The 25,191-nt window shown below is 46.7% G+C and overlaps 1 protein-coding gene across 4 annotated transcripts in view; it reads right to left on the bottom strand.

Annotated features, from left to right (window-relative positions):
* The window catches only part of IDE (insulin degrading enzyme), a 1,118,175-nt gene that overhangs the window by 226,619 nt on the left and 866,365 nt on the right, over positions 1–25,191 (bottom strand). For all 4 annotated transcript variants that reach the window (XM_085606153.1, XM_085606152.1, XM_085606150.1 and 1 more), the window contains exon 19: positions 24,710–24,821. In XM_085606153.1, coding sequence (XP_085462279.1) covers positions 24,710–24,821 — 112 coding nt within the window. The remainder of the gene's footprint in view (positions 1–24,709; positions 24,822–25,191) is intronic.

Genomic DNA, 25,191 nt, shown 5'->3' with positions numbered 1-25,191 from the left:
AAAGACAATATCCCGCAACCAAGCAAGGCGACTGACCCAGCCATAGCACAGCCTAAGGAATCTACAGTATCCAAGGCGGAGCGAATGGTAAACTCAGCAAGGTCACTCCCGTCCCGGAGAAGGTGAAGGAGGTCAACACGAGAGCCTTCAGTGCCGGCGGACAGCAAAGACTCTGCAGAGTCCCAGAGGGCAGAAGTAGCCCAAGCTAGGACACACACCGTGTTTAGTGACCGTAGTGCGGCACTAGTGGAGGCAAATATTGTGCCGACACCATGACTCAAGCCGTCTGGACTCCCAGGAGGGAGGAAGTGTCAGCCATGGCAGGGAAGGGAAGACAGTTTGCACAACAAACCCTTGCACTTCCGGCTGCACAAATAAGCAGCCCGGATCATGTGGAGCAGGGCGGTGCAAGACCGAGCGAGCCAACGGGTCACCAGAAGCTGGCCGAACCCAGGTACCCAAAAGGGCATCATAAAGAGAGGCTTCGAATGGCAGAAGCGGCTCCACATTCCCTGATCAACGGTGAAGGACATCAAGTAAAGGGTCCACAGAGAGGGGCACCGAAGGGGGTTGCATGTTCAGAATCCGAGTGGCCAAAGAGACCACTTGCAGAAAGGCTGCACCAGCCTCAGTAGTCCTCCAAGGAGGAGACAGTAGCTCATCATTAGGTGAGGGCTGTAGGCTAACCCTCCCAAGACAGTGAGGGTGCGACCAATGGTCCACTGAGGGGAGCCCCATTAAGGAATGGGGGTCCTGACGAGGCTCCAGAAGAGGCAAGGAGTCTGTCGGTTGTGGATCCTCTTGAGAAGGCGGGCATCCTGCTGGCTCCACATATTCTATAGGAGGCACAGGCAAGAATACCACCGGCGTTGACAGGGGCGAGTGTCGCCACGCTTTCTTCAAATGCTTTTGGAGAAGACTCATCAACAACCCTGCGTCGATGCGGCGCCAAAACAACCGCAGCCGGCACCGACTGCACCGTGCTGACCTGACTACATCCAGCGTCAAGTCGGCTCTGCCCGGTGCCGAATCTATGACCAGCTCCCATTCCGAAGAAGGAGAAGGAGCTGGATCCGGGGAGGCAAGCCTTCGGCGTCGCACCCGCGCCAACTCGGTCTCGACCACAGAAGGCCCTGACTCCGGAGAAAGAAGCAGAGGCAGAGCCGGGGAGACGAGTCTACAGCGCCGGGCCGGCTCCGGACTGGCGTCTGCCTGTCCGGAAGGCCGAGGCATGCACAAAGCGAGGCTTTGGGCACTAGCAACCGCCTGCGATGCCACAGAGAGCCCCGCGGGACTATGTGGCACGGCAGGGGTGCAGGGGGGGGGGTCGCAGAGGGGGACACAGCCGAGCCGCGCCCTCATACCACATCTCCGACGTCCCTGGAGGGCAAGAGCTCATTCGACGACGGGGGCGAATCCCCCGGCAAGTCCGTCGGGGACCCCACAGATAGCGGAGGCCCCGAGGACACCCCAGGAACGAAGAGGACCCAAGTGAGGCCTGCAAGGCCGTGGCATAGGCCACCATTTGAGCCCGAGCTGCCCTCGCACCCGGATAGGGCGGGTAGGGCGAGGGCGACTAGTTGGGGCGCGGGACCAGAATGGCCCGGGAACCAGCGCCGCTGAAGGAGGTAGAGGTCGAGGACCTCGGCGACATACGTCGCAACTTACCAAGAAGTGGTGAACGACGGCCTTGGGCCCCAGAGGGCGAACGACGACGGAACTTCGTTGAAGAGGTCGGGAGATGAGACGACTCCAACCGGGACAGCCGTGCCGAAAGAAGCTTCATCTGGCGCTCCCGCCGGGACTTTGGTTTGAGTTGCTGGCAGGCATCGCAGTCCGTGGAGTCGTGGTGCTCGCCGAGACACCACATACAAATAAGATGCGGGTCCATCGCAGACATTTGCCGCGAACAGGAAGTACAGGATTTAAAGCCCGAGGACATTGCACACTGTTCCAGACGCAAAGCGTCGATGAAGGGCCTGAAAACAACCCAAAGGAACCGCTCACTCCGGCAAGGAAACTGATGTCAGCGCGCCGGGAGGGACTTACATGACCTCGCTGACGTCACGTACGTGGACGACGTCAGGGTGGGTTCGTGTGGTGTCGTCCGCCGGCGAGCAGAGGTGCTGCTGCAAAGTTTTTTCCGGATCCAGTCTGACGCTTGGGGATATTCTAAGTTAAGGAATCTGCGGCTAGATGTCTCTATCAGATATGGCTACATTTTTTTAATGTTTTATGTTATTGGTTATATGTTTAAACATTTTTTTTATATTTAAAAAGTTATTAAATTATAATAGAAATTACAATTAGTTTATAATCGTTTTTAACTAGATATATATATATAATGGACTACTGCGTTTATGTCCTGGAATGTGACTGCTCTTTGAAATACATTGGCAGCACAAAGTTGGCAGTGCATAAACGCATTTTGCAGCATATTAGAGCCATTAACAATAAAGATCAGAATTATCCCGTGGCCAGGCATTTTGAAAAGGTACACAACAGTGACCCCAAATGCCTCAAATATTTTGCAATCGAATCAGTACCATTGAGGAAACGAGGTGGCAATAGGGAGGCAACACTTCGTCGTTTGGAAACCCAATATATCTTAGAGTTCGATTCCAAATGGCCGAGTGGCCTCAATGCCACGGAGGATCTTTATACTTTTCTCTAAATTTCATACAAATATAGGCAACCTTTGTTTTATTTGTTGATAATGCCCTTACTTTAACTTGTACTCTTGGCAAGGCAGGTATAAAATATAAATTTGGGGACTTCTGTGCTGATTTTAATGATTGGTTTTAAGGATATGTAGGGTAGTATTTCATTTTTTATATACCCAGTTCCTTTTATTGATCATTTTAATTATGTCACTGGTCCTTTTCTTTAATATATCCTCCATTTTTACTTGCCACTTTCAATGAATATGATTGTAACCTACTGTTTTGCTGTATTCAAATATTTTGTATCCTTTTATATATCTATATAATAGGATTTGTTTGTACATCTCATGGTTAGTCTCCATCAATTGATTGCCATTGTTATCTTGCACTAGTAGCACTTGTCACTTTAGGTTTTCTAGTACTGTTGCATTATGCACTTTATCTTATTCTATATCTAAAATATAGAATTCTAGAGTTGAATCATTACTAAAAGCATTTGTCACTTTAGGTTATCCAGTACTGTTGCATTTTGCACTTTATTTGATATTGTACTCGACATATAGAGTCCTAAAGTTGGACTAGTGCTAGTTATATTGGTCACTCTATGTTTTCAAGTACTGTTGCATTTTGCACTTTATTTTGATCCTATATTGAAAACAGAGTTGGACTATTTTATTAATGTGATTGCCTCGTCTCTGCATTAAGTGGCACCAGTCACTTTATGTCCTTCAAATATTTAGGCATTTATGCATTTATTTATATATATGAGACAGTTTGTTGGACAATTGTGAAAGCGTTTATAATTTTACGTTATGATGGGTTTTTGTTTAACAGGGTTAGCACTCTATATAAATATCAATAGGACACAATGACATCAGGTCTCTTGACGCCAGGGAAATAGATATATGTAAAATATCTCCTTCTGATAACGTCACAGGCATTTAGGCATGTATTTGTCAGTTACAATGTGATTGAATATATGAAACAGCAAAAAATTGAATTTTTGTTACATCGCATTGTTTGTATGATAAATTTCCTGATGTCACAATATGTTTTCTATGTCCATTGTTAACTTGATTGCACTTGCACTTTAAATAGTGGGCTTGCACTAATGCGTGGTCAGGTGATCAAGGCCGCTGTGACGGCCGAAAAGCGTCCTGACATCTGTGCTGGGGATACTTATTGAATAAACTGTTTGGCACTCCAAGAGGTCTGCGCCCGTGATTCCCTTTCAGGGAGTTCTGATTGCGAGTTGTTGAGATATATATATATATATATATATATATTAATATAAGCACAGTTAGCTGGTCTCCCTGCCGCTTTATGGTGGCGGGCTCAAGCGAGGTAGCGATCCTCCAACATTTACAAAACGCCTTTTCGTATCCAAAAAGCAGTCTTGAGCCCAGCTCCATATGCGTGAAATCTTTATTAAAAAAATGGCAAACAAACACCCGACGCGTTTCGGTGCAGCCGCACCTTGGTCACAGGTCATCGACAGTTTGTACACAGTAAATAATATAGTGCTTTAAACAATAACATAAGAGTAGGACTACCTGCCCCAACTCTGTATAGAAGACATTTCAAATTGGCATCCATTTTGAAGTGGTCAAAATTTGTTGCCCGATTAAATGAAAATTATTGCAATTTGACATTCACATGTTCAATAGAAAAAGAAACAATTGAATTTCTAGATGTAATGGTAAATGTGGACAAAGGCAAATTGGAAAGTAGGCTGTTCCGTAAATTAACAGCTGGAAACAGCTTGTTGCATGCGGACAGTTGCCACCCTAAGAATTTAATCCGTAGCATACTGTACGGAGAACTCTTAAGGGCTAAAAGAAATTGCAGCACACAATCAGATTTTGAATTGGAAATGTCAAACATGAAAGAAAGATTTTTGGAAAGAGGGTACTCAAATAAAAGAAGCATGCACTAAAATAAAAACAGTCTTGAGAGAAGACCTTCTTGATCCAAAAACTTCAGAATGAGAAGAAGATGAACCAATCAGGTTCATCACTGCATATTCGAGTCAGTCATGGCAAGTCAGAAATTGTTTGAAGAAATATTGGCATGTCCTGAACATTGATCCATTTTTGAAAAAAGCCGTGGGCAGTCAACCAAAGGTTACTTTCAGGAAATGTTTAGCTCTTAAAGACCTTCTTTGCAGCAGTATTGTAAAAGAGGAGGAAACAAATCGGAGTGAAATAAAGGGATTTTTTACATGCAATTCATGTAAAGCATGAAGGAATAGTGTAAATCGAAAAGAAATCCTTTTATCCAAGAGCCAAAAACCTTTCGTGATTCAGAAACACTTAACATGCAAATCAGATTATTGTGTGTATGCCTTATGTTGTCCATGCCCACTTATATATATTGGAAGTACCATTCATCAAGTAAAGAAAAGAGTTCTAGAACATACTAGGGCCATTATCAATGAAGATAAGCAATACCCAATTGCTAGACATTTTAAAGAACTACATGGGAAAAATGTCAATGTCTTACAGTTTTGTGCCCTTGATAGAATTCCTAAATCAGAAAGGGGCGGCAATAGGTTAAAAGAATTGCGACAATTGGAGTCTAAGATGATCATCAGATATGACACAGTACAACCATTAGGTTTGAACAAAGATGAAGAGATGTCAGTTCACCTAGGTTAACTGTATCATAGAATATTGCTGCATATTGAAAACTCAGAATTTACTACAATATGTAAATAAGAAGCCACTATGTTTGTTTTTAATATATATGATAAGTGATGGCACAATTTTGTATTTTCCGTAGGAGACAAAACTGTCAGCGTACAGTTATGAAGATTGACATACAGAGGCACAATGAAATTAGGATGGGTTGAATTTAAATGACTAAGTTACATGCTGATCAGTTGAAAGCTGCAGCCCACTTGGGCGAAAATCTCTTTATCCAATGCAATGCCCACATGGGCTAAATATAATAATCAACAAAATTGTATATATCTTTGATGTGATGGTATTGATAGATCATGGATCCCGAAAAATTGCTATGGGATGAATTTGCGGTTTAACCCCTTCGCTGCGGCGGAAATTCCGCCGCAGCGCTGGGGGGTGCGGCGGGGCAGCGCGGTGGCCCGGTGCTCATGACGGAGCCACGCCGTCATGAGCCACGGTTGGGCTGTGCTCATGACGGAGTGGTTCCGTCATGACTACGCCCACTGCGCTAATCGCCCGCACAGGCGGGGAATTAGCGCCGCGTGGGCGGCTCGGCCGCCAACGGCCGCAGCATGACGGAACCACTCCGTCATGAGCACACGGCAACCGTGGCTCATGACGGCGTGGTTCCGTCATGAACACGGAAGGAGTTAATGCCCACTGGGGCGGGACCTAGTAAATAAGGCAAATTTTGTTTATTCAAACGGAATTCACATATGAATTTTACAATGTGCTGTTGAACATTGACATATAATGGATTTGAATACTAGCAGTAACAGTGATGTATATATAACAATAATACGTATATTTTGACCACTTCAAAATGGATGCCAATTTGAAATGTCTTCTATACAGAGTTGGGGCAGGTAGTCCTACTTTTATGTTATTGTTTAAAGCACTATATTATTTACTGTGTACAAACTGTCGATGACCCGTGACCAAGGTGCGGCTGCACCGAAACGCGTAGGGTGTTTGTTTGCCATTTTTTGAATAAAGATTTCACGCATATGGAGCTGGGCTCAAGACTGCTTTTTGGATACGAAATGGCGTTTTGTAAATATATATTAATATATATGTTTAACTTTTTAAAATCAGTTTGTTATATTTGTTTAATTATTAAATATATTTTATTACACTATCATTTAATAATTAAATGTATATATATTTTTATTAATGATATTAGTGACAACAATATTTTTAGCGATATTTTTACACTTACAATTATAAGTATAGGATGATGATTTTTTGACATTAATATTTATGTCACAATATTTTTGTATCACAATATTTCCAGAGATGAAATTTGTCAATGAACCGGCCTTTCTCTATGGAACCTTTGGTTAGCATAGCTAGCACTCCCTTCTGAAACAGAAAGAGATGGTGGAGTGGTAGGCGGAATCTGAGTGAACTCTAATATCTGACCATATGTGATGTGATACTGGACTTCTTTGTCCGATGCTATTTTCCGCTATAGATGACAACATTTTGGAATGGTTTCTCCCATAGGATGGCGTAAGCAGCACAAGAACGTTGTCACTGTAGGTAAGCTTAGCATAAGGGATACTGATAGGGTGGATCAGTCTGATACCTCTGGTATCCTCCTTGCGGATCCCAATAAAGTGTGTTTCTTTCGAAATTGAAATGTACCAAAAAATCTTGCGGTATCAAAATCAGCCTTGATTGCTTGCAAGACTTTGTTGACGAGCTTGCCATACAGAGCATCAACTAGGTAAGTAAAAATATTAGATATAATTTTACCTCAGGTTCTAAGAGTTGAGGCATTGAACCAACATTGGCGTCTAAGGACTACTGACCCTTCCAGTTGAAGGAATCCTATTTAAGTTGTATCTATAGCGCAATCTATTTTTTTCTGATGACGATGTTACTTCCCCCTACGTATGTGGAAATGTCAGACCACATCTGGTGGTTATACCTGCCATGTATTGCCAGTGAATTGGCAGCCCGTACAGTCGCACAGGAAATAGTTGAGAGTTTCTCCTTGCTGGTTAGGCGGGGTTATGAGTGACAGGATTTTCCAGGATTGTAATTCCTGCCGGATATATCAACAATCGGAATAGGTCTCACAGCTTTTCTATTTAAAATCTTAAAGAAAACCAATTGCGTGTTTGCTATTGGAAGTTGAAAGCGTTAGGCTGCTAATTCCCTAAGGGTATGGAAACCACCTAAAATTATTTGGTGGTGAATCCACCGGTTGTGGGACTTCTCTCTATTATCACCAGATGTGAACAGGTTGTTCCCAGGAAGCATGGCAATATTTGACAACGGGATCATTCTTGGAGTGGCTGGAGGATGCGGACGTTACGATGTGACCTTGCAGGCTCAGGAAAGTGTTTTTAGTAATCCTGTACCATGCCCTGTAGCTCTAGTTCTAGAATTACATGGACCTGATCCACTGCTCCACATATTGCCTCTCCCTCATGCTAGTCCCCTTAATTCTGGACATTAAGTTATTCCGGTATGTGTCATTTGTTCTTGTCGACGACTACAATGCTTTTGTTGCCGTTTGTATTGTTAGTGAGAGTCATCGCAGAAGCGGACATGGACGACTAGCGTGATGTTGACCATGTTTGTTGTCGACGAGGCCGTCGGAGACGAGGTTATCTTAGATGAAGTTATCGTAGATGAGCCCGTCGTCATAGACAACCGTCGTATATGACAGTCATAGACAAGGCTGTTGTAGACTCCCATTGTCGACTAGACCGCCGTAGATGACCATCGTCAAGGACCATCATAGATGAGGGCATTGCAGACGACCGTCATAGATGAGGCCGTCATACACGACCAATGCAGACGATGCCATTCGTAGAGGAGGAGGCCATTCGTAGACCAGGCCATGCCAATCGTAGACAAAGCCATTGTAGAAGAGGCCGTAAACGACCGTCATAGATGAAGCTGTCTTAGACGACTATTGCAGAAAAGGTCATTCGTAGATGAGGCCATAGGGGAGGCGTAATAGGTGAGGCAGTAATAGTCCACATGGTTGTCGGCGTGGTCATCGTTAACTATGATTTGACAGCGGTTGTGCCAAAGACTCCTCATGGTCAGGTTAGGAGGACTTCCCTGATGTGTCAGGGCTGAAGAGGGAGTAGTAGGATCTGCCTCTGAGGAAGTTTTTTCCAATTTTCTCTCTGTGAGAAGTGCCTTCTAAAGACTCATTGTAAGTCTTTTTTTGGCTTTTCTGCATGCCTTCTGGTGACCGTTGGCGCTCCCTCTCCCGTGAGGTGAAGAAATCCTCACTGTCCTAATCAGAGGTGACAGATTTAAGTTTCTGTAGTCCTGATAATAGCCTCATCTCTCTGTATGAGAGAGTTTGAGGAAAAGCTTAGACATATTTTGTAGCCTGTTACATTGTTTTCTGCTACTCTGACATTAGTGCCAGGGTCAGAAAAAGGTGTGAAATATAATTCTGGGTGATTCAAAAAGAAGTAATAGCTGAAGAAACTGAGCACAGCTCAGGGAACCTCCCTTCACACGACATGCGGTCGAAAATCAGAGGGACTCCGCCTCTGTTGGGAGTGTTTCTAGAGGGTGCTGCTGCCTGATTGGTTTTAGATCAAGTTTGGCCCTTTCTTTAAAAGGGCATAGATAGGCTATTAAACAGACTTGTTCATTTTCATTATAGCCCATGATAGTGATACATACTGATTTATTATGGTACCGTAGGACTCCCACTTCGATGACAGGGAATGATTCAAGTATTTGAATCTATGAAAGAGCCAATATTGGAGAAACTTGAAAACTACCCTCAGTTTGCTCCTTTGCTAATCAACGAATTCAAAAGTGAATTGGAATGTCTGCTGTTCCTGAGCCATGGCGATGTGTTGACATTGCATTTGTTCGAGCCCTTGATTGTCAAGACTGACTCCTAATTAAATAAACCTATTTCAAGTAAAGGAAGTATGAACTGAGTGTACTATGATTGGTTTGATGACGAATGCTAGTTGAGTAAGTGGGCTTTGAAAAAGAGCTACCATAGTGTGTAAGGCGACAGGAAATAAGAAAAAAAAAAAATCTTACGACCGACTACTAAAAATTATAACGAATAAAAAAAACAACTCCAGTAGAGAATATGGCTTAATGAGGTAATCTTCACAGCAAAAAGATTAAATATCATTCGAGGGAAGTGTGTCATGGGGTTATATTGGTCAATGGAATTGCATAGAGGCCTTATTGGGGCTTGTATGTTACAAGGATGTATATTCCTCTTGGACAAATTCCCTAGAGCGAAGAGGTATTCAAGCTATTCTCAGGCCCCAGAAAAGTCCTCCCAAGCTTGCTTTCACAGTCCTAGAAGTACAAGTGGCCATAGCTTGTCAGAAAGCGAATAAGGTTGTCTGACCAGATGATGTTCGGTGGAACTGAACCTAGCTGATTTAACATTATGGGACCCTGAACCCCCCACCCCCTTACTTTTTAATGCTGCTCCAGCTTCCATTGTTGTCCCAAGGTCTTTAAAAATTTTATAATTGGTTCCCCACACAAAAAAGGGTAGCAGCTCGATTCCTGGTAATTATAGCTCTACCTCATTTTTGGATGGAGCAGCGAAAATTTATGGTGGTCTTATATTGAATTGTATTCAAGATTGGCTGGAGGCAGGAGATCTTCTCTGCAAACTACAAAAGCTGCCTTTTGGAGTGGTATTGGCACTGCTGATCAGGCCACGAGTCAGCAACTTATTTTTATTAATAGCCTAAAAGAAAAAGTTCAACTATATATAATCTTCATAGAGAGGAATTCTGACATTCTCTAAAAGCTCAGTTTATTGACAGTGCCTTGTTTTCAGCGATTAGGGGCTTACATAGCGGATAACTAAAGCAGAATGTTGTTAAGGGCACCACTGAGAATGCACGGAGGTATTCATCATTATGATCGGGATGCGGCAAGTTTGTGTGCTTGCACCCACACTGTTTAGTTTTCTTGAATGATGTGGGTAATTTTCTTGAGGATACCTTTAAAGATAGGTAATGAAAATCTGCCCCACCTAATCTTTGCCGAAAATGCTGCGTTACTGTCCAGGATCGAAAACTCGATACATAATCTGTTGAGGTTTTTTTGTTCAAAAACTGCACCAAGAAACATTTTAATTATAGATGTTAAAACAACATTTGTGATTGAGACCAAAAGGACAAGTTACTTACCTTCGGTAACGATATATCGGTATGAAACATTAGTTAGTTAGATTCCTTACCTTTGAATATCCCCAGGCGTCAGGCTGGATGCGGAAAGATTTTGTCAGCAATACCCTTGCGCATCGCTAGGCGTAGTCTGCGGTTCCGCATCCGTCGTCGGCGTCGTGATCGCCGGGATGACGTAGGAGTACTTAGATGCCGCCCTAACGCGCTGATGTCAGTTCTTGTACATAGTTTTCCGCGCCAGGAACGCAGAGCCATGCAAGAAACCGACACTGGTGCCATTAATCTAGGGCCCTGAAAGGGATGACCTTAACCCTAGATATCAGTTCGCAGAATGGGGAGGATGGGTGGGGCGGTAAGGAATCTAACTAACTAATGTTTCTTACAGATATATCGTTACCGAAGGTAAGTAACTTGTTCATCTGAAAGAAACAGTTAGAATCCTTACCTTAGAATAGATACCCCAGCAATACCAATCCCGGTGGTGGGTCTGCGAACCAAGATCACACCAGGAAGTCCTGGAGAACGGAACGGCCAAAGAAGCCATCTCTCCGGACTTGGCTGTGCAGGCAGTAATGCTTAGCAAACGTGTGCAGCGAGGCCCACGTAGCTGCCTGACAAATGTCCTGCAGAGGGACTCCCCGTCCCAAGGCAGTAGTAGCCGCTGTGGCCCGAGTGGAATGGGCCCTCAGCCCCACAGGAGGTTCCTTCTTAGCCAAGGAATAACAGGCCTTAATGCACAAAACGACTCACCGAGAGATGGTCCGCTTGTGTACTGCCCGCCCCTTCTTAGCGCCAACGTAGCCAACGAAGAGTTGGTCGTCCACCCGGAACTGTTTTGTGCGGTCCAGATACAAGAGCGCACGTTTTGGGTCCAGACGTTGGAGCCTCTCTTCCTCTTTCGAGGGATGCGGAGACGGAAAGAAGGTGGGCAGTGTAACAGACTGGCCGATGTGAATGGCAGTAACTGCCTTAGGGAGACAGGAAGGACGAGTCTTGAGAACAACCTTGTCCGGATGGATAGAGGAAAGAAGGTTTAGAAGAAAGAGCCTGGAGCTCACTCACCCTTCTGGCAGATGTGATGGGAACCAGGAAAGCAGTCTTAAGAGTCAGAAGACGAAGAGGACAATTATGAAGTGGCTCAAAAGGAGCGCACATCAGATAGGTTAACACCAGGTTCAAGTCCCAATGAGGCATTACGAAAGGGACAGGAGGAAACATATGAGTAATGCCTTTAAAGAATCTAGCAACAACAGGGGACTTGAAAAGAGAAGGCTGATCAGGAAGCCGCAAGAAGACAAACAGCTGAAAGATATCCCTTGAGGGTGCCCAGAGCAGAGCCCTGCTGGGCCAGGTAAAGAAAAAAGAGGAGAACTTCAGAAAAAGGGGCGGAAAGGGGATCCACAGCCTTTGCTATGCACCATGCCACAAATTTGTTCCACCTGCAGGCGTATACCGTTTTAGTGGAGGGACGCCTGGCTGCCAGAATGACATCACAGACTTCAGGAGGCAAGTCAAATGACATCAACTGCCGCCGCTCAATCTCCACGCATGGAGGTGGAGGCTGGGCAGGTTTGGGTGGAGGACCGTCCCCTGCTGCTGCGACAGAAGGTCCTCCTGAAGAGGCAGTGGAATCGGGAGATCGATCGACAGACTGAGTAGCTCGGAATACCAGTATCTTCATGCCCAATCCCGAGCCACAAGGATGACTTGGGTTCGGTCGCGCCTGATCTTCTTCAGCACTCTGGGCAGAAGTGGTATAGGCGGAAAGGCGTACAACAGACCGCAACTCCACTCGCGCCGAAAAGCGTCTCCGAGCGAGTGACGCCTTGGAAATTCCAACGCGCAGAACCGATGACATTGCGCGTTCTCTTCGGTGGCGAATAGATCTAACCAAGGCTCTCCCCACTGCCGAAAGAGGCCTTGCGCCACGTCCGAGTTCAGACGCCATTCGTGATCCACCATGCACCGGCGGCTGAGTTCGTCCGCCCTGGCGTTCAGAGATCCAGCCAGGTGTTGAACCACCAGGGTGATGCCCTGGTGTTCCAGCCATGTCCAGAGGCGCAGAGCCTGCTGACAAAGGGTCCACGACCCCACCCCGCCCTGTTTGTTGCAATACCACATGGCGGTGGTGTTGTCCGTGAACATCTGCACTACACTTCCCCGTAAAGAGAGAAGGAATGCCTTCAGTGCAAGCCGGATCGCCCGCAGCTCCAATAGGTTGATATGGAGCCGGGACTCCGCCGGAGACCAGAGGCCTCTGATCTCCGCCTCTCCCCCATGTGGCCCCCCCATTCTAGGAGGGACGCATCTGCCACCACCACATGCTCCGGTTGGGGTAGGGAGAGGGATCTGCCACTGACACAATCGCGGTCTGTGAGCCACCACTGCAACTGTCTTGCAGTGCCCTCCGAGATCAGGACGTGGTTGGTCAGGTTGCCCCGATGTTGAGCCCACTGGAACTTCAGGTCCCACTGCAGAGCCCGCATCCGCCACCTGGCGTGATGTACCAGCAGGATGCAGGAGGCCATCAGACCCAGCTGCCGCAGCACAAACCTGACCAAAACTCGGGATAAAGGCTGAAAGATCGGAATCAGAGCCTGAATATCCCGAACCCGCTGTTCTGGAGGATAGACCCTAAACAGTGCCGAGTCCAGAACCGCTCCAATGAAAAGAAGCTTCTGGGAGGGACTCAGATGCGACTTCGGCACGTTGATGGAGGTGGGAGACGACTGCCTGGGGCGAGCCCGCCTTCAACAACCAGTCGTCGAGATAGGGGAAGACTGGAACCCCTAATCTGCGTAGATGAGCTGCGTCCACCGCCATCACTTTCGGGAACACCCGAGGGGTACTGGTGAGGCCGAAGGGGAGCACGGTAAACTGAAAGTGCTCGTGCCCTACCATAAACCGCAGGTAACGCAGGTGGGCCAGCGGGACGGGGATGTGGGAATATGCGTCCTGCAAGTCCAACGCTACCATCCAGTCTCCAGGGTCTAGGGCAGCCAGAAGCTGAGCTAAGGTGTGCATCTTGAACTTCTACTTCGGGAGGAAGGCGTTGACGCTCCTGAGGTCCAAGATAGGGCGTAGGCCCCCTTTGCCCTTCTTGGGAACCAGAAAGTAGTGAGAGTAACAACCCCGACCTACTTCTGGGCCAGGAACGCGCTCGATGGCCCCCTTGGCCATGAGGGCCGTAACTTCCTCCTTCAGAAGTTGCAAGTGATCCCCCGACATGCGGTGGTACTGCGGTGGCATGGCTGGAGGGGTCGCCTCGAAGGAGAGGGAGTAGCCCCTTCGGACGATTTGCAGCACCCACCTGTCCGACGTGATGGTACGCCAGTGGAGCAGGTGATGGCGAACTCTGCCTCCCACTGGCGTGGAGTGGGCCTGAAAGCTCGGACTAGGAAGGCTTTGAGGCAGATGCTGCGGGGGCAGATGTGGGCTGACCGGCTCTCTGTCCCCCTGCTCCGCCTCGGCGGAATCCACGTCCGCGTTGAGGCTGGTTCTGCGGCCTGTGGCTAGACGGACGTGTGGGGGCGCCCCTTCCTTGGCCTCGAAAGGGGCGAAAAGCGGAAGTATGTGGGCGCGGGCCGAGAGGCCCAAGGACTTGGCCGTAGCCCTGGAGTCCTTAAAGCGCTCCAGCGCACTATCCGTTTTGTAGCCAAAAAGGCGACGGCCATCGAAGGGCATGTCCATGAGGGTGCTCTGGACATCCCCGGAGAAATATGTGGATCTCAGCCAGGCGTGGCGACTAATCGCTACCATCGTCGCAATCGCCCTACCTAGCGAGTCTGTGGTATCAAGCCCACATCGAATCTAGTACTGTGCTACATCCCGCCCCTCAGCAAGAGCCGGGGCGAGCCGTGTCCAGGCCTCCTCCGGACACTGGGGCAGCACGTCCACCACGGTATCCCACAAGGAATGGGTGTAACAGTTCAAAAGGCACGCGGTCTTAATGGACGGCAACCCCAAACTGAGGGAGGAAAACAGCATCTTCCCAAACTGTTCCAACCTTTTAGACTCCTGATCCGGAGGAGCGGACGGGAAGGCGGTCTGGGACGTAGAGGCCTGGATAACCAGGCTCTCAGGGGTGGGGCGCACCGACAGAAAGCTGGGGTGGCTCGGTGCAGGGCGGTGGCGCCGGGCCACGTTCTGGTCCACAGGAGTGACTGTGGAGGGCTTGGACCAGGTGCCCATCAGAACGTTAGTCAGTGCTTCATTGAACTGCAGTAGAGGCTCCGAAGAGCTTACTGGCGGTTGAAGCACTTCAGTGAGTAGGTTAGTCCTCACGGCCACTGCAGGGAGCTCCAGATGAAGTGCTTCGGCAGCCCTGCGCAGCACCACAGAATAGTTTGCACCCTCCTCCATAGCCACGGAGGGAAAAGAGATGAAGCCAGTGTCAGGGGAGGTGTCGAGACCACTGGCATCTCCCAGCTCTTCTGCCTAGTCCTGATCAAACTGGCACTGCTGTGCCAGAGGGTCGTCAGACCCGTCCCAGTCGTCTCCGTCATCCAACTCCTGGTAGACAGGTTGAAAGGACGGAGCCGGGTGGTAGATGAATTGCTCATCATCCGGCGCCGGAGACGGCGCCGGGCGGTGCAGTTCCAACACCGGACCAGGGCTCAAACTGGGGAAGACGTCGTCCGAAGACGGCGCCGGGGGCGGCACCATAGGGGTCGGCGCTGGCGAAGGGGTCGTAAGGTCAAACCGCGTCGACAGGGATCCATGCCTGGATCCCACAGGGGCCTGCGGCGTCAGGACCGAAGTAGACGACGGCGCCGTGGCCGGAGCGCCGGCTCGCTAGGCCTCCCAGTCAGACCTGCAGGGCCCGAAGGCGTGACGGCAGGCCTCGACGGCGGAGCGAGACTCCTCATGGCCACGAGGAAGTCCCGAATCTCGCCCAGAGTCGCATTAGGCCCAGGGACCGGAGGGTATGTGGCCGGATGTGACTCCTGCGGCTCCAACAGAGCCGCACGGGTGGTGCCACCCGAACCCTCAGCCGAGTCGCGCGACCGGCGAGGGGAGTCTGAAGAGCGATGTCGCTTCTTCGACTTCTTGTTACTGTGCCTCGACTTACCTGAATGTGAGGACTTCGAACCCGACGAGCGGTGATGGCTGCGGCTCCGTGACTGATCCCTCGACCGGTACCTCGAGCGGCACGGAGCCGACTGCCGGACCTCGAGGAGCTTGCGGGACCGCTCCCGCCTAGCCTTCGAGGTCAAGGCCCGGCAGTCGGGGCATGACTCGGCATCATGGTCGACCCCAAGGCAGTAGAGACACCGACAGTGGTGATCCGTAACCAACATCAGTCGGTGGCCGGAGTCGCATGGCTTGAAACCAGGCATCCCTACCGGCACCAGGAGTCGAAGTCGACTCGAAAGATGAACCAAAAAAGACCAAAAAGTTTAGTCAAAAAGTGACTAAAGGGTATGATCTTCCATCCTCCTGGCGCGGAAAAAAGAAGAACGGACGTCAGCGCGCGAGGGCGGCGTCTAAGTACTACGACTACGTCATCCCGGCGATCACGACGCCGACGACAGACGCGGAGCCGCAGACGACGCCTAGCGACGTGCAAGGGTATTGCTGACAAAAAATCTTTCCGAATCCAGCCTGACGCCTGGGGATATTCTAAGGTAAGGAATCTTACCAACGTGTTTCTTCCAGATACACATTTACTGAAAATCATGACTATTCATGGTCAGTGTATTGAAAGAACAATTGTTACTTACCTGTAAACAGGTGGTTCTCCAGTATTGGTGTCTTTCATAGATTCACATGCTTGAATATTGCCCGTCGTCGGAGTGGGAGTCCCAAGGTAAATAATATAGCAATATATACAGTCATAATATATATATATACATATACATAAGTAATAATATAAAACAGAGATATAAGTAAGTGATAAACATCAAGAATGTCCCTATATGAAATCTCCATAGAGATACATGGAAAGAGAAAAAAGACATTCGCAGTATATCTCTGTCATTATGTTAGTCCAAACTACGGCCAATCAGGCGCCTGCTCCTCTCTAGAACCTTCTCCTCAGAGCTCCTCACCTCAGATTTTCGTAGCACCAAAGTGACTTTAGAGTGTATGAGGAGAAGAGAGCCTCTGAAGGGAGGAGGGAGGGTCGCATGTGAATCTATGAAAGACACCAATACTGGAGAACCACCTGTTTACAGGTAAGTAACAATTGTTCTTCTCCAGTATTGGGGTGTCTTTCATAGATTCACATGCTTGAATATAGAATAGCCAGCAGTAACAATTATTATTGTTTCCATAGTTATAACAGCACTAAACAGTTGTAATGCCAATCAATATCCTTATATATATGATATTACTGAATATCTATATAAGTGTAAATGAACCATTATCTCAACAGTAAATGGAAACAATATGGAGGAGGGAAGGAAGAGGCTCACCTTATTTAAAAAGATTGCGAAGCACTGCCTGCCCAACTGCAGCATCCTCCTCGTTTAAAGTTGCCAAGCAGTAATGTCTTGTAAACGTATGTCTACTTGACCACGTAGCTGCTCTGCAGATCTGATGTAAAGGCACTCCAGCAAATAATGCGGTTGAAGAAGACATCGCTCTAGTGGAGTGAGCCCTCACTGGTGACTGCAATGGCTTGTTTGCCTTTTGATGGCAGAAGACGATGGCTGCTGAAACCCAACGTGCAATAGTTGGTTTTGTTACTGGACGTCCCTTGTGATAGCGTCCATAAGCTATGAAGAGTTGATCAGTTTTCCGTAAAGAAGCTGTTCTGCTGATGTAGAACTTTAAACATCGTTTCACATCCAGGGAATGTAATCTCTGCTCCGCAGGAGTTTGAGGATTAGCAAAGAAGGTTTTCAAAATCACTGGTTCGTTAATATGAAAGTCTGAAGGTACTTTAGGCAAAAAAAGTTGGATTTGTACGCAACACTACAGAATCTGGTTTGAACTGTAGGAAAGGCGGATTTATGGTAAATGCATGAATGTCACTGACACGACGTGAAGACGTTAGTGCCAGAAGAAGAGCCACCTTCCAAGTTAGAAACTTCAACTCTACCTTGTGAATAGGTTCAAATGGTGGCCTCATCAGTTGTGCCAATACGATGTTCAGATGCCACAATGGAGGTGGGCGTCTAACAGGAGGAAATTTACGAAATAACCCTTTGAAGAATTGTTGGATAATCCTTGAAGAACAAAGGGACGTTGAACCATCTTGACGGAAACGGGAGATTGCCGCCAGAAAAACCCTCAAGGTTGCATGAGACAATCCGGAGTTAGCTAAGTGCAAGAAGAAAGGTAGCAATTGTTGTGGCGTGGAGTGAAATGGATGAACTCCATTAGCTGCACACCAGTGGCAGAATCTTTTCCACTTTAATTTGTACGTCTTTACCGTAGAAGGAGCCCTCGCCTGAGCCAAGATGTCTCTACAGTCCTGTGGGATGTCTAAATGGGCAAATTCACAGTGCTCAGGTTCCAAGCTGATAAGCTCAGTGAGGAGGGGTTCGGATGACAAATTTTCCCCTTGCTCATTGTCAGAAGATCTGTACGAGGATGTAGAAGGATTGGTTCGCACTGAGACATTAGGAGTAACTCTGAGAACCATGCTTGCCGAGGCCAACGGGGAGCTACTAGAAGTAGATGGCAAGGTTGCCTCCGCATTTTCCACAGGACCCGAGGTATGAGTGGGATTGGAGGAAAAGCGTATGCAAACAGATTGCACCAGTTCATCAAAAGGGCATTGCCCCGTGATCCTTGGTGGGGATGCCAGCTTGCATAGTGTCGGCATTTGCGGTTCTCTGGTGTGGCAAAGAGATCCAGCTGTGGACGTCCCCATCGTCGAAATATCATCTCCAGCGTCGGCTGATGTAACTCCCATTCGTGGGTCGACGAGGAGGACCTGCTCAGGGAATCCGCTAGGATATTGGATACCCCTGGTAGATGAACTGCTGCAATCATGATGTGATGGTTGAGAGACCAATCCCAGATCGACTGGGCTAGACGAGGCAGTTTCGGGGATTTTGTTCCGCCCTGCTTGTTGACGTAGTGCATGCAGGTTGTGTTGTCTGTCTGTATGAGGACTGATTGTCCTTGGATTAAAGGAAGAAAGGATTTGAGAGCCAGAAATATAGCCATGAGCTCTAACCTGTTGATGTGCCAGGCTTTTTGGCATATTGTCCATTTTCCCTTGATTGATAGATCCTCCAAATGAGCACCCCATCCTTCTAGAGAGGCGTCTGTTGTTATTGTCATGTCTGGTATGATTGACAGAAATGAAATGCCTTTCATTAGATTTAACGGTTGTGTCCACCATTTCAGTGCCGACTTCATCCGATTTGTGACGGTTACGAGATCGTTGAAAGAACCCGTAACCTGACGCCATTGAACATCCAGTTCTTCTTGGATGGGGCGTGTCCGTAACCTGCAATGAGGGATCAATGCAATGCATGACGACGCCATCCCCAGAAATGACTTCAACAGTCGTACAGAAACGGATCTTTTTGATCTGATAAGGGTTACCAGCCGGAGAATCCTTTGAAGACGGTCTTGGGAGGGAAGTGCCCTGGCTGGCACTGTCTCCAAAGTTGCTCCTAGAAAATCCCTGAAATGAGAAGGCTGTAGATGAGACTTCGCGGTATTTATGCTGAGCCCTAAGGCGCGAAACACCTCCTTGCAAAGACGTGTGTGCTGTCGAAGTTGAACCTCCGATTGTGATTTTAGGAGACAGTCGTCCAGATATGGGAAGATCTGCACACCCTGGAGACGTAGGAACGCTACGACAGGGGCTAGCACCTTTGTAAACAGCGAGGCCGAGCGTAAGCCGAATGGTAGTACTCTGAACTGGAAATCCTTCCGACCCACTCGAAAACGAAGGAATTTCCGATGTTGTCGTAGTATGGGGATATGAAAATAAGCATCTTGGAAATCGATTGTTGCCATGAAATCTCCTTGTGAGAGTAAGCGCAAGATCTCTACAAGCGTCAACATGCGAAAGGATTGTTTCTTGAGAAATCTGTTGAGCCCTCAGATCTAGAATGGGCCTCCATTCCCCGTTCTTCTTGGTGATAAGAAAAAAAATCGGGAATAAAATCCTTTTCCTTTTGAGATCTTGGAACTACCTCTATGGCTCCCTTGTCTATTAGAAGTTGAACTTGATGTAACAGTTCCTTGATTTGAGCTGGTGGTGGTCCGGTAAGTGGTGTGGGTGGAGGGAATTCGGTGAACTCTAGAGTGTGACCTCTTTCTACAATGTCCAAAACCCAACGGTCCTTTGTTATGGAGGACCATTGAGAAGAGTACAGAGAGATTCGACCTCCGATTTTTTGGGACTGATACAAGTCATTGTCTCTTAGGGGTAGAACCCCTATAAGAGGATTTTCCTCTGTAAGTCTTGGAAGACTGTTGTCGAGAGGTTTGCTGTTGGTTATAGGAATAACGGTTGGAACCTTGGCTATATGATCTATACTGGTTGTTTCCTCGTCGAAAATTAGAAGAGGTGCCGCGTCCGCGTGCACCCCGAAAGGACTGTTTCCGAAATTGTAACGTGCCCAGAGAGCGGGCAGTTTCCGTATCCTTCTTTATCGATTGGAGAGCTTCATCCACATGATCTCCAAACAAAGCCTCTCCATCATATGCCATGTCCAATATTTTTGCCTGTACTTCCTGACGAAAGGATTTTGAGTGCAACGAACCTTGCCTGCGCAATACCGCTGCCCCAGCAAGCTGACGGAATCCCATAAAGGCGATATCAACTGCACAGTCTATCATCTCCGCAGATGTACGCTCACCCTCCTGGAGTAGCTTTAGGGCCTCACTCTTCGATGGTTCCGGCAGTTGGTCAACTAACGCTGAAATATCCGCCCATACCCGACGGTCGTAGCGGCCTAAAATGGCCAGAGCATTAGCCGCTCTAACAGTGGTGGAAGCCATTGAAGAAAATTTCTGCCCTATGGCGTCCAAACGACGTCCATCACGATCAGGTGGTGCCGTGATCGTTGACGCAGGGTTTCTAGCCCGACGTTGCGCGGCCTGTGTCACGACAGAATCTGCCTTTGCTTGACCAGTAAGACACGCTGGCGCTCCCGAAGGCGATTTGTACTTTTTTTCCAATCTGGGCACCTGTGCTGGAAGACTATTTGGGGTCTTCATAATCTTTTTGCCTTCCTCCCAAATAAATTCGATTATAGGGATTGTATGCGTTTGTTTAAAAGGCTGGTTTTTGAAATCGTAAAGGAAACAATCCTCCTCCTTATGCTCCGTAGTCAATTTGAATCTCTGTGCTGCCCTATCCATTAACTGGTGAAAACTGGCGATATCCACCGGTGGCGAGTCACCAGGTATCACTGCCGAGGGAGATGGTGTTTGAGCATGATAATCATCCCACTCCGTCATACCATCATCATCATCATCATCATCATCATCATCATCATCACCACCACCATAATCGAGAATTTCACCATCCTCCCGGTCTTGAGGAATTTCTTCCTCTTGTTCAGTGACCTGAGAAGGTACTGCCCGAGTGGAGCAATGTTGCAGCGGTAGTGAAGGTGTTACCACAGATGGAATTGGAGCTGGTACCCGTTCCGATATAGTTGTTGGCACCACTGGAAGAGGCGGGACCACAGCTTCTTGCGGTGATAACGGAAAACGTCTATTATAATCGTCCAACATGAGTTGAAGATTTGTTATGAGGGATAGTGGTAGCGTCGCAGTTTGTCTTTCTGTAGGAACTTCTTGCTGATAAAATTGTTCCTCATCCTCACTACTATCGTCTTGGCACTTTATTATTAAATCTGAGGGACTGCGGGCCGTCCCAAACGATTCAGGTAAACCTTCTTCTGAATCCTGATCAGAATCCGTGGCAAACAATGGAGAAGGAAGATGGGAATCCTCCAACAATATAATTTCACCCGACATATCAGGTCGAGAACTTGGTGGCAATGGAACCAAAGGAGCAGCGGCAAACGACGAAGTAGGTGCTGTGGACGTGGAGGAAATCTGATCTGTTAAGGACCTCTGAGTAGCAGTCGTCCTTTTAATTTTTATTTGCACTGAAGAGATTGCCGTCGACGGTACCGGAGATATAGAAGGTACTGAGGACATCCTTGTAGATGGACTTGTCAAAGGAACCATCGTCGACGGGACTATCGTCGACGTAATCATAGCTGATGGAATTAGCGTCGACGGGTCCATCGTCGACGGGACTATCGTCGACGTAATCATAGCTGATGGAATTAGCGTCGACGGGTCCATCGTCGACGGGACCATCGTCGACGGGACCATCGTCGACGGGACCATCGTCGACATAACCTCCGTCGACATAACCTTCGTCGACGGAACCTTCGTCGACGGAACCTTCGTCGACGGAACCCTTGTCATAGTCGTCGGCAGAAACGACGACGAGGTCTTCTTCTTCTTCGTCGACGGGTCACTCGACGACGTACTCGTCGACGAGGACGATTTCTCAACCTTCGACGACGACGAAATCAATGTCGACAAGATTTTTTCCTTCTTCGCCGACGACGACGATGCAATAGGTACAATAGAGGATACAGTCTTGATGGTACTGATTAACATCGTCGACACCGTCGACGACGATGTAGATGCTGTCGTCGTCGTGTCACCGTCGACGAGCAGGAAATTGCAGATCTCGTCGTCGGAAGCTTCGTCGACGACGAAGCCAGTTTTTTCTCTGAAAACTGGGAAGTGGAAGCCTCAGCAGCCTGAGAACTATGTCTCGTGGGCGACAAAGCAGTAGACAAGGCAGAAGAAGTGGCAGATGTCATAGTCAAAGACATTTTCTTCTTTTTCAGAAAAGGAGAAGGTAATTCTTGTATGCTACTGCGCTTAGAGGCTGTGTGGGAACGGCCAGAAGTAAGGCTTTCTACCTCAGAAAGCACTTCATCTTTATCCTTAAGTCTCTGTAGCCACAACAAGAGACGGCCTTCCCTGTCCTTCAAAGTTTTTGTAGAAAAAATTCTACAGAACTTACATTTAGCCACTTCATGGTCTGGGTAAAGACAGTAAATACACTTACTGTGTGGATCTTCTGAGAATAAACGTAGCTTTCCACAAGAAGAACAAGGTCTAAACAAAGACTTCTTACTTGAAGACATGTTGAATAGAACAAAACTGAGCAGAGCTCAGGGAGACTCCCTTTCACACGACGTGCAGTAGAAAATCTGAGGTGAGGAGCTCTGAGGAGAAGGTTCTAGAGAGGAGCTGGCGCCTGATTGGCCGTAGTTTGGACTAACATAATGACAGAGATAGACTGCGAATGTCTTTTTTCTCTTTCCATGTATCTCTATGGAGATTTCATATAGGGACATTCTTGATGTTTATCACTTACTTATATCTCTGTTTTATATGATTACTTATGTATATGTCTGTATATATATATATATATATATATATATATATATATATATATATATATATATATAATGACTGTATATATTGCTATATTATTTACCGTGGGACTCCCACTCCGACGACGGGGAATATTCAAGCATGTGAATCTATGAAAGACACCCCAATACTGGAGAACAGTAGTTATTTCGATTAATTATGGATTTGCTTTGATTCTAGGTTGATGTGGGTGTGAGAGAGAGAGAGCGAGAGAGAGAGAGAGAGCGAGAGAGAAAAAACCATTATCATATTGAGACAAACTGGCGCTACAGCACCAAGGTGTAAAGCTAGGCTGGAAGGCCAACCATTGCCACCATATTACATGAGTACAAGACTGTTGCAGCAGCATTATATGGAACAGAGATTTGGGATTATATGAATGGAAAATTCCTAGAAAGAGTGGAGAATAAGTATTCAAGTTCACTCCTAAGCTTACGTCAAGGTACTCCCCAAATTTCTCTTCACCGTGACCATAGTATTAATCCAATAACTAAATCGCATTGCGTCCCCTTCTTTATTTGCCGCGGCCGAGTAGGAATCCACATGCTGAGGTTTATAGCAATGTTATGCTTGAGGTTCCTGAGCTTCAAAGTACTAACAGAAAGTTGTGGTTTTGGCATGTTCCATTCAGCCAAACGGTAATGAGTATGGAAGATCTTTGGGGTGAATCTACTAAAGCTAAATCGTACTCCATCAAATCATTGAAGGAGAAATACTTGCATATTATGTATAGGAAAAACTTTTATGAAGTAGAGCATTGGCTCATGACAAGCTTGTCACGTTATTTATAAAGATTATTTGGGATGCATACACTACAATGACAAATTTTATCCAAAAGCCTATCATACTTTTATTCTAAATTCTGATTGGGTACGTTACCGACCTAAGAATATTTTGTTTAAATGTTTTCCAACAGCCTATCAGAATGACCTGTGTGATCACAATTTTATGATTTCTACTCCAAAACCATGTCCATTCACAAAAGTGTCTGATGCCCATTTTTAAGGAATACATAGTAAAGCATGTGACTTTTTACATCTGGGCTGTCTGGAGATTTATACATTTGAGCTAAGTATTTGGGTGTGAAATGTACTGTAAACAGTAATTGATAAATGTAACACGGAGTTCTTTTTATGACTGCATTGCTATTAATGTGGTATTAGCACTTACTTGATTATTATGTGTATGTTGTAATGTTGGTATGGCTTTTAGCTGAAAACAAACCTGTGTGGTCTCAAAAACTTTGAATCACAGTAAATGAGATTTTGTTTTCACTGGAGGAGGTAAGATGAAAATATCCTTTCAAAATGTTTAAGACACCAAATTGGTAAACAAAAAAGCCCCCAGCTCTTTTGTAGCACTTACTGCATGTAGGGGCCCAATAACGTTGGCAGACCCACTGCCTCATTTTTTCTTAACTGTTATTTTTTAAAGTCTGCTTCACAATATGGTGGGTGCCACTTTATTAATCCTTTTTCCATACATTTAATTTTTATTAAATTATTGTGACCACCCTATTATGCTCTGCCTATAAACCAAACCTGGCCCTCACTAATAGATTTGCTGTTTCCATCCTTGCTTTGCCTTTCAGCATTGTCAAAGTGCAATGTCAGAGCCCCTAAAATCAACAATGTATAAAATATGCTTTCTGCAAAACTACTGTGCCTTTTTCATGTCAATTGTGAGTTCGTCTCACCCCACCATACCACGAACAGTGCAACAGTTAAAATTAGTAGTCAATCCTTACTGGTGTAACAGGCCTATTATTATTCAGGGCATCCAGGTATACAGACTATAAAATTATTTCACTTACGGTCAGGTAACTGAACTTCTCTGTATCGGACAAGTTGGCTTGGAAGTAGAGGCTTTGTGTGAGCATGCTCAATAAGTGTATCTTCTACCATTTGCATAATTCCTTGTGCAGCCTGAAACAAAAGGGGAAGAATATGAAAATCTTTTTATGAAAATAAACATTTTACAGTGCACAAGTGTTTTGTAACTAGAGTTTAGCGCACAGAGCGATGTAATACAAGAGCACGGTTTGCTCACATGTGACCACTGTGGGGCTGTAACTGTAATATTTTTAGAGTGAGAGTGCTGACAATATGGTTATATCACTGAAGTTGTAGAGACTGTGAAGAATCCAAGCATCATACAAACGTTCCTTGCCCATTCAGTGGGAGAGTGGTACGGTACGGCAAGCCGCTGGCGGTGCAATTTGGAGCATTGGTGAGGTAGCACACTCATTTACAGTCAGCACATTTTCCATTGAAATGGCCACTAAACTTGCATAAA

The sequence above is a fragment of the Triturus cristatus genome, chromosome 1_2, assembly GCF_964204655.1.
Source record: "Triturus cristatus chromosome 1_2, aTriCri1.1, whole genome shotgun sequence".
Taxonomy (NCBI): domain Eukaryota; kingdom Metazoa; phylum Chordata; class Amphibia; order Caudata; family Salamandridae; genus Triturus; species Triturus cristatus.
The sequence above is the reverse complement of the archived record's forward strand: the minus strand, read 5'-3'. Positions and strand labels throughout refer to the sequence as shown.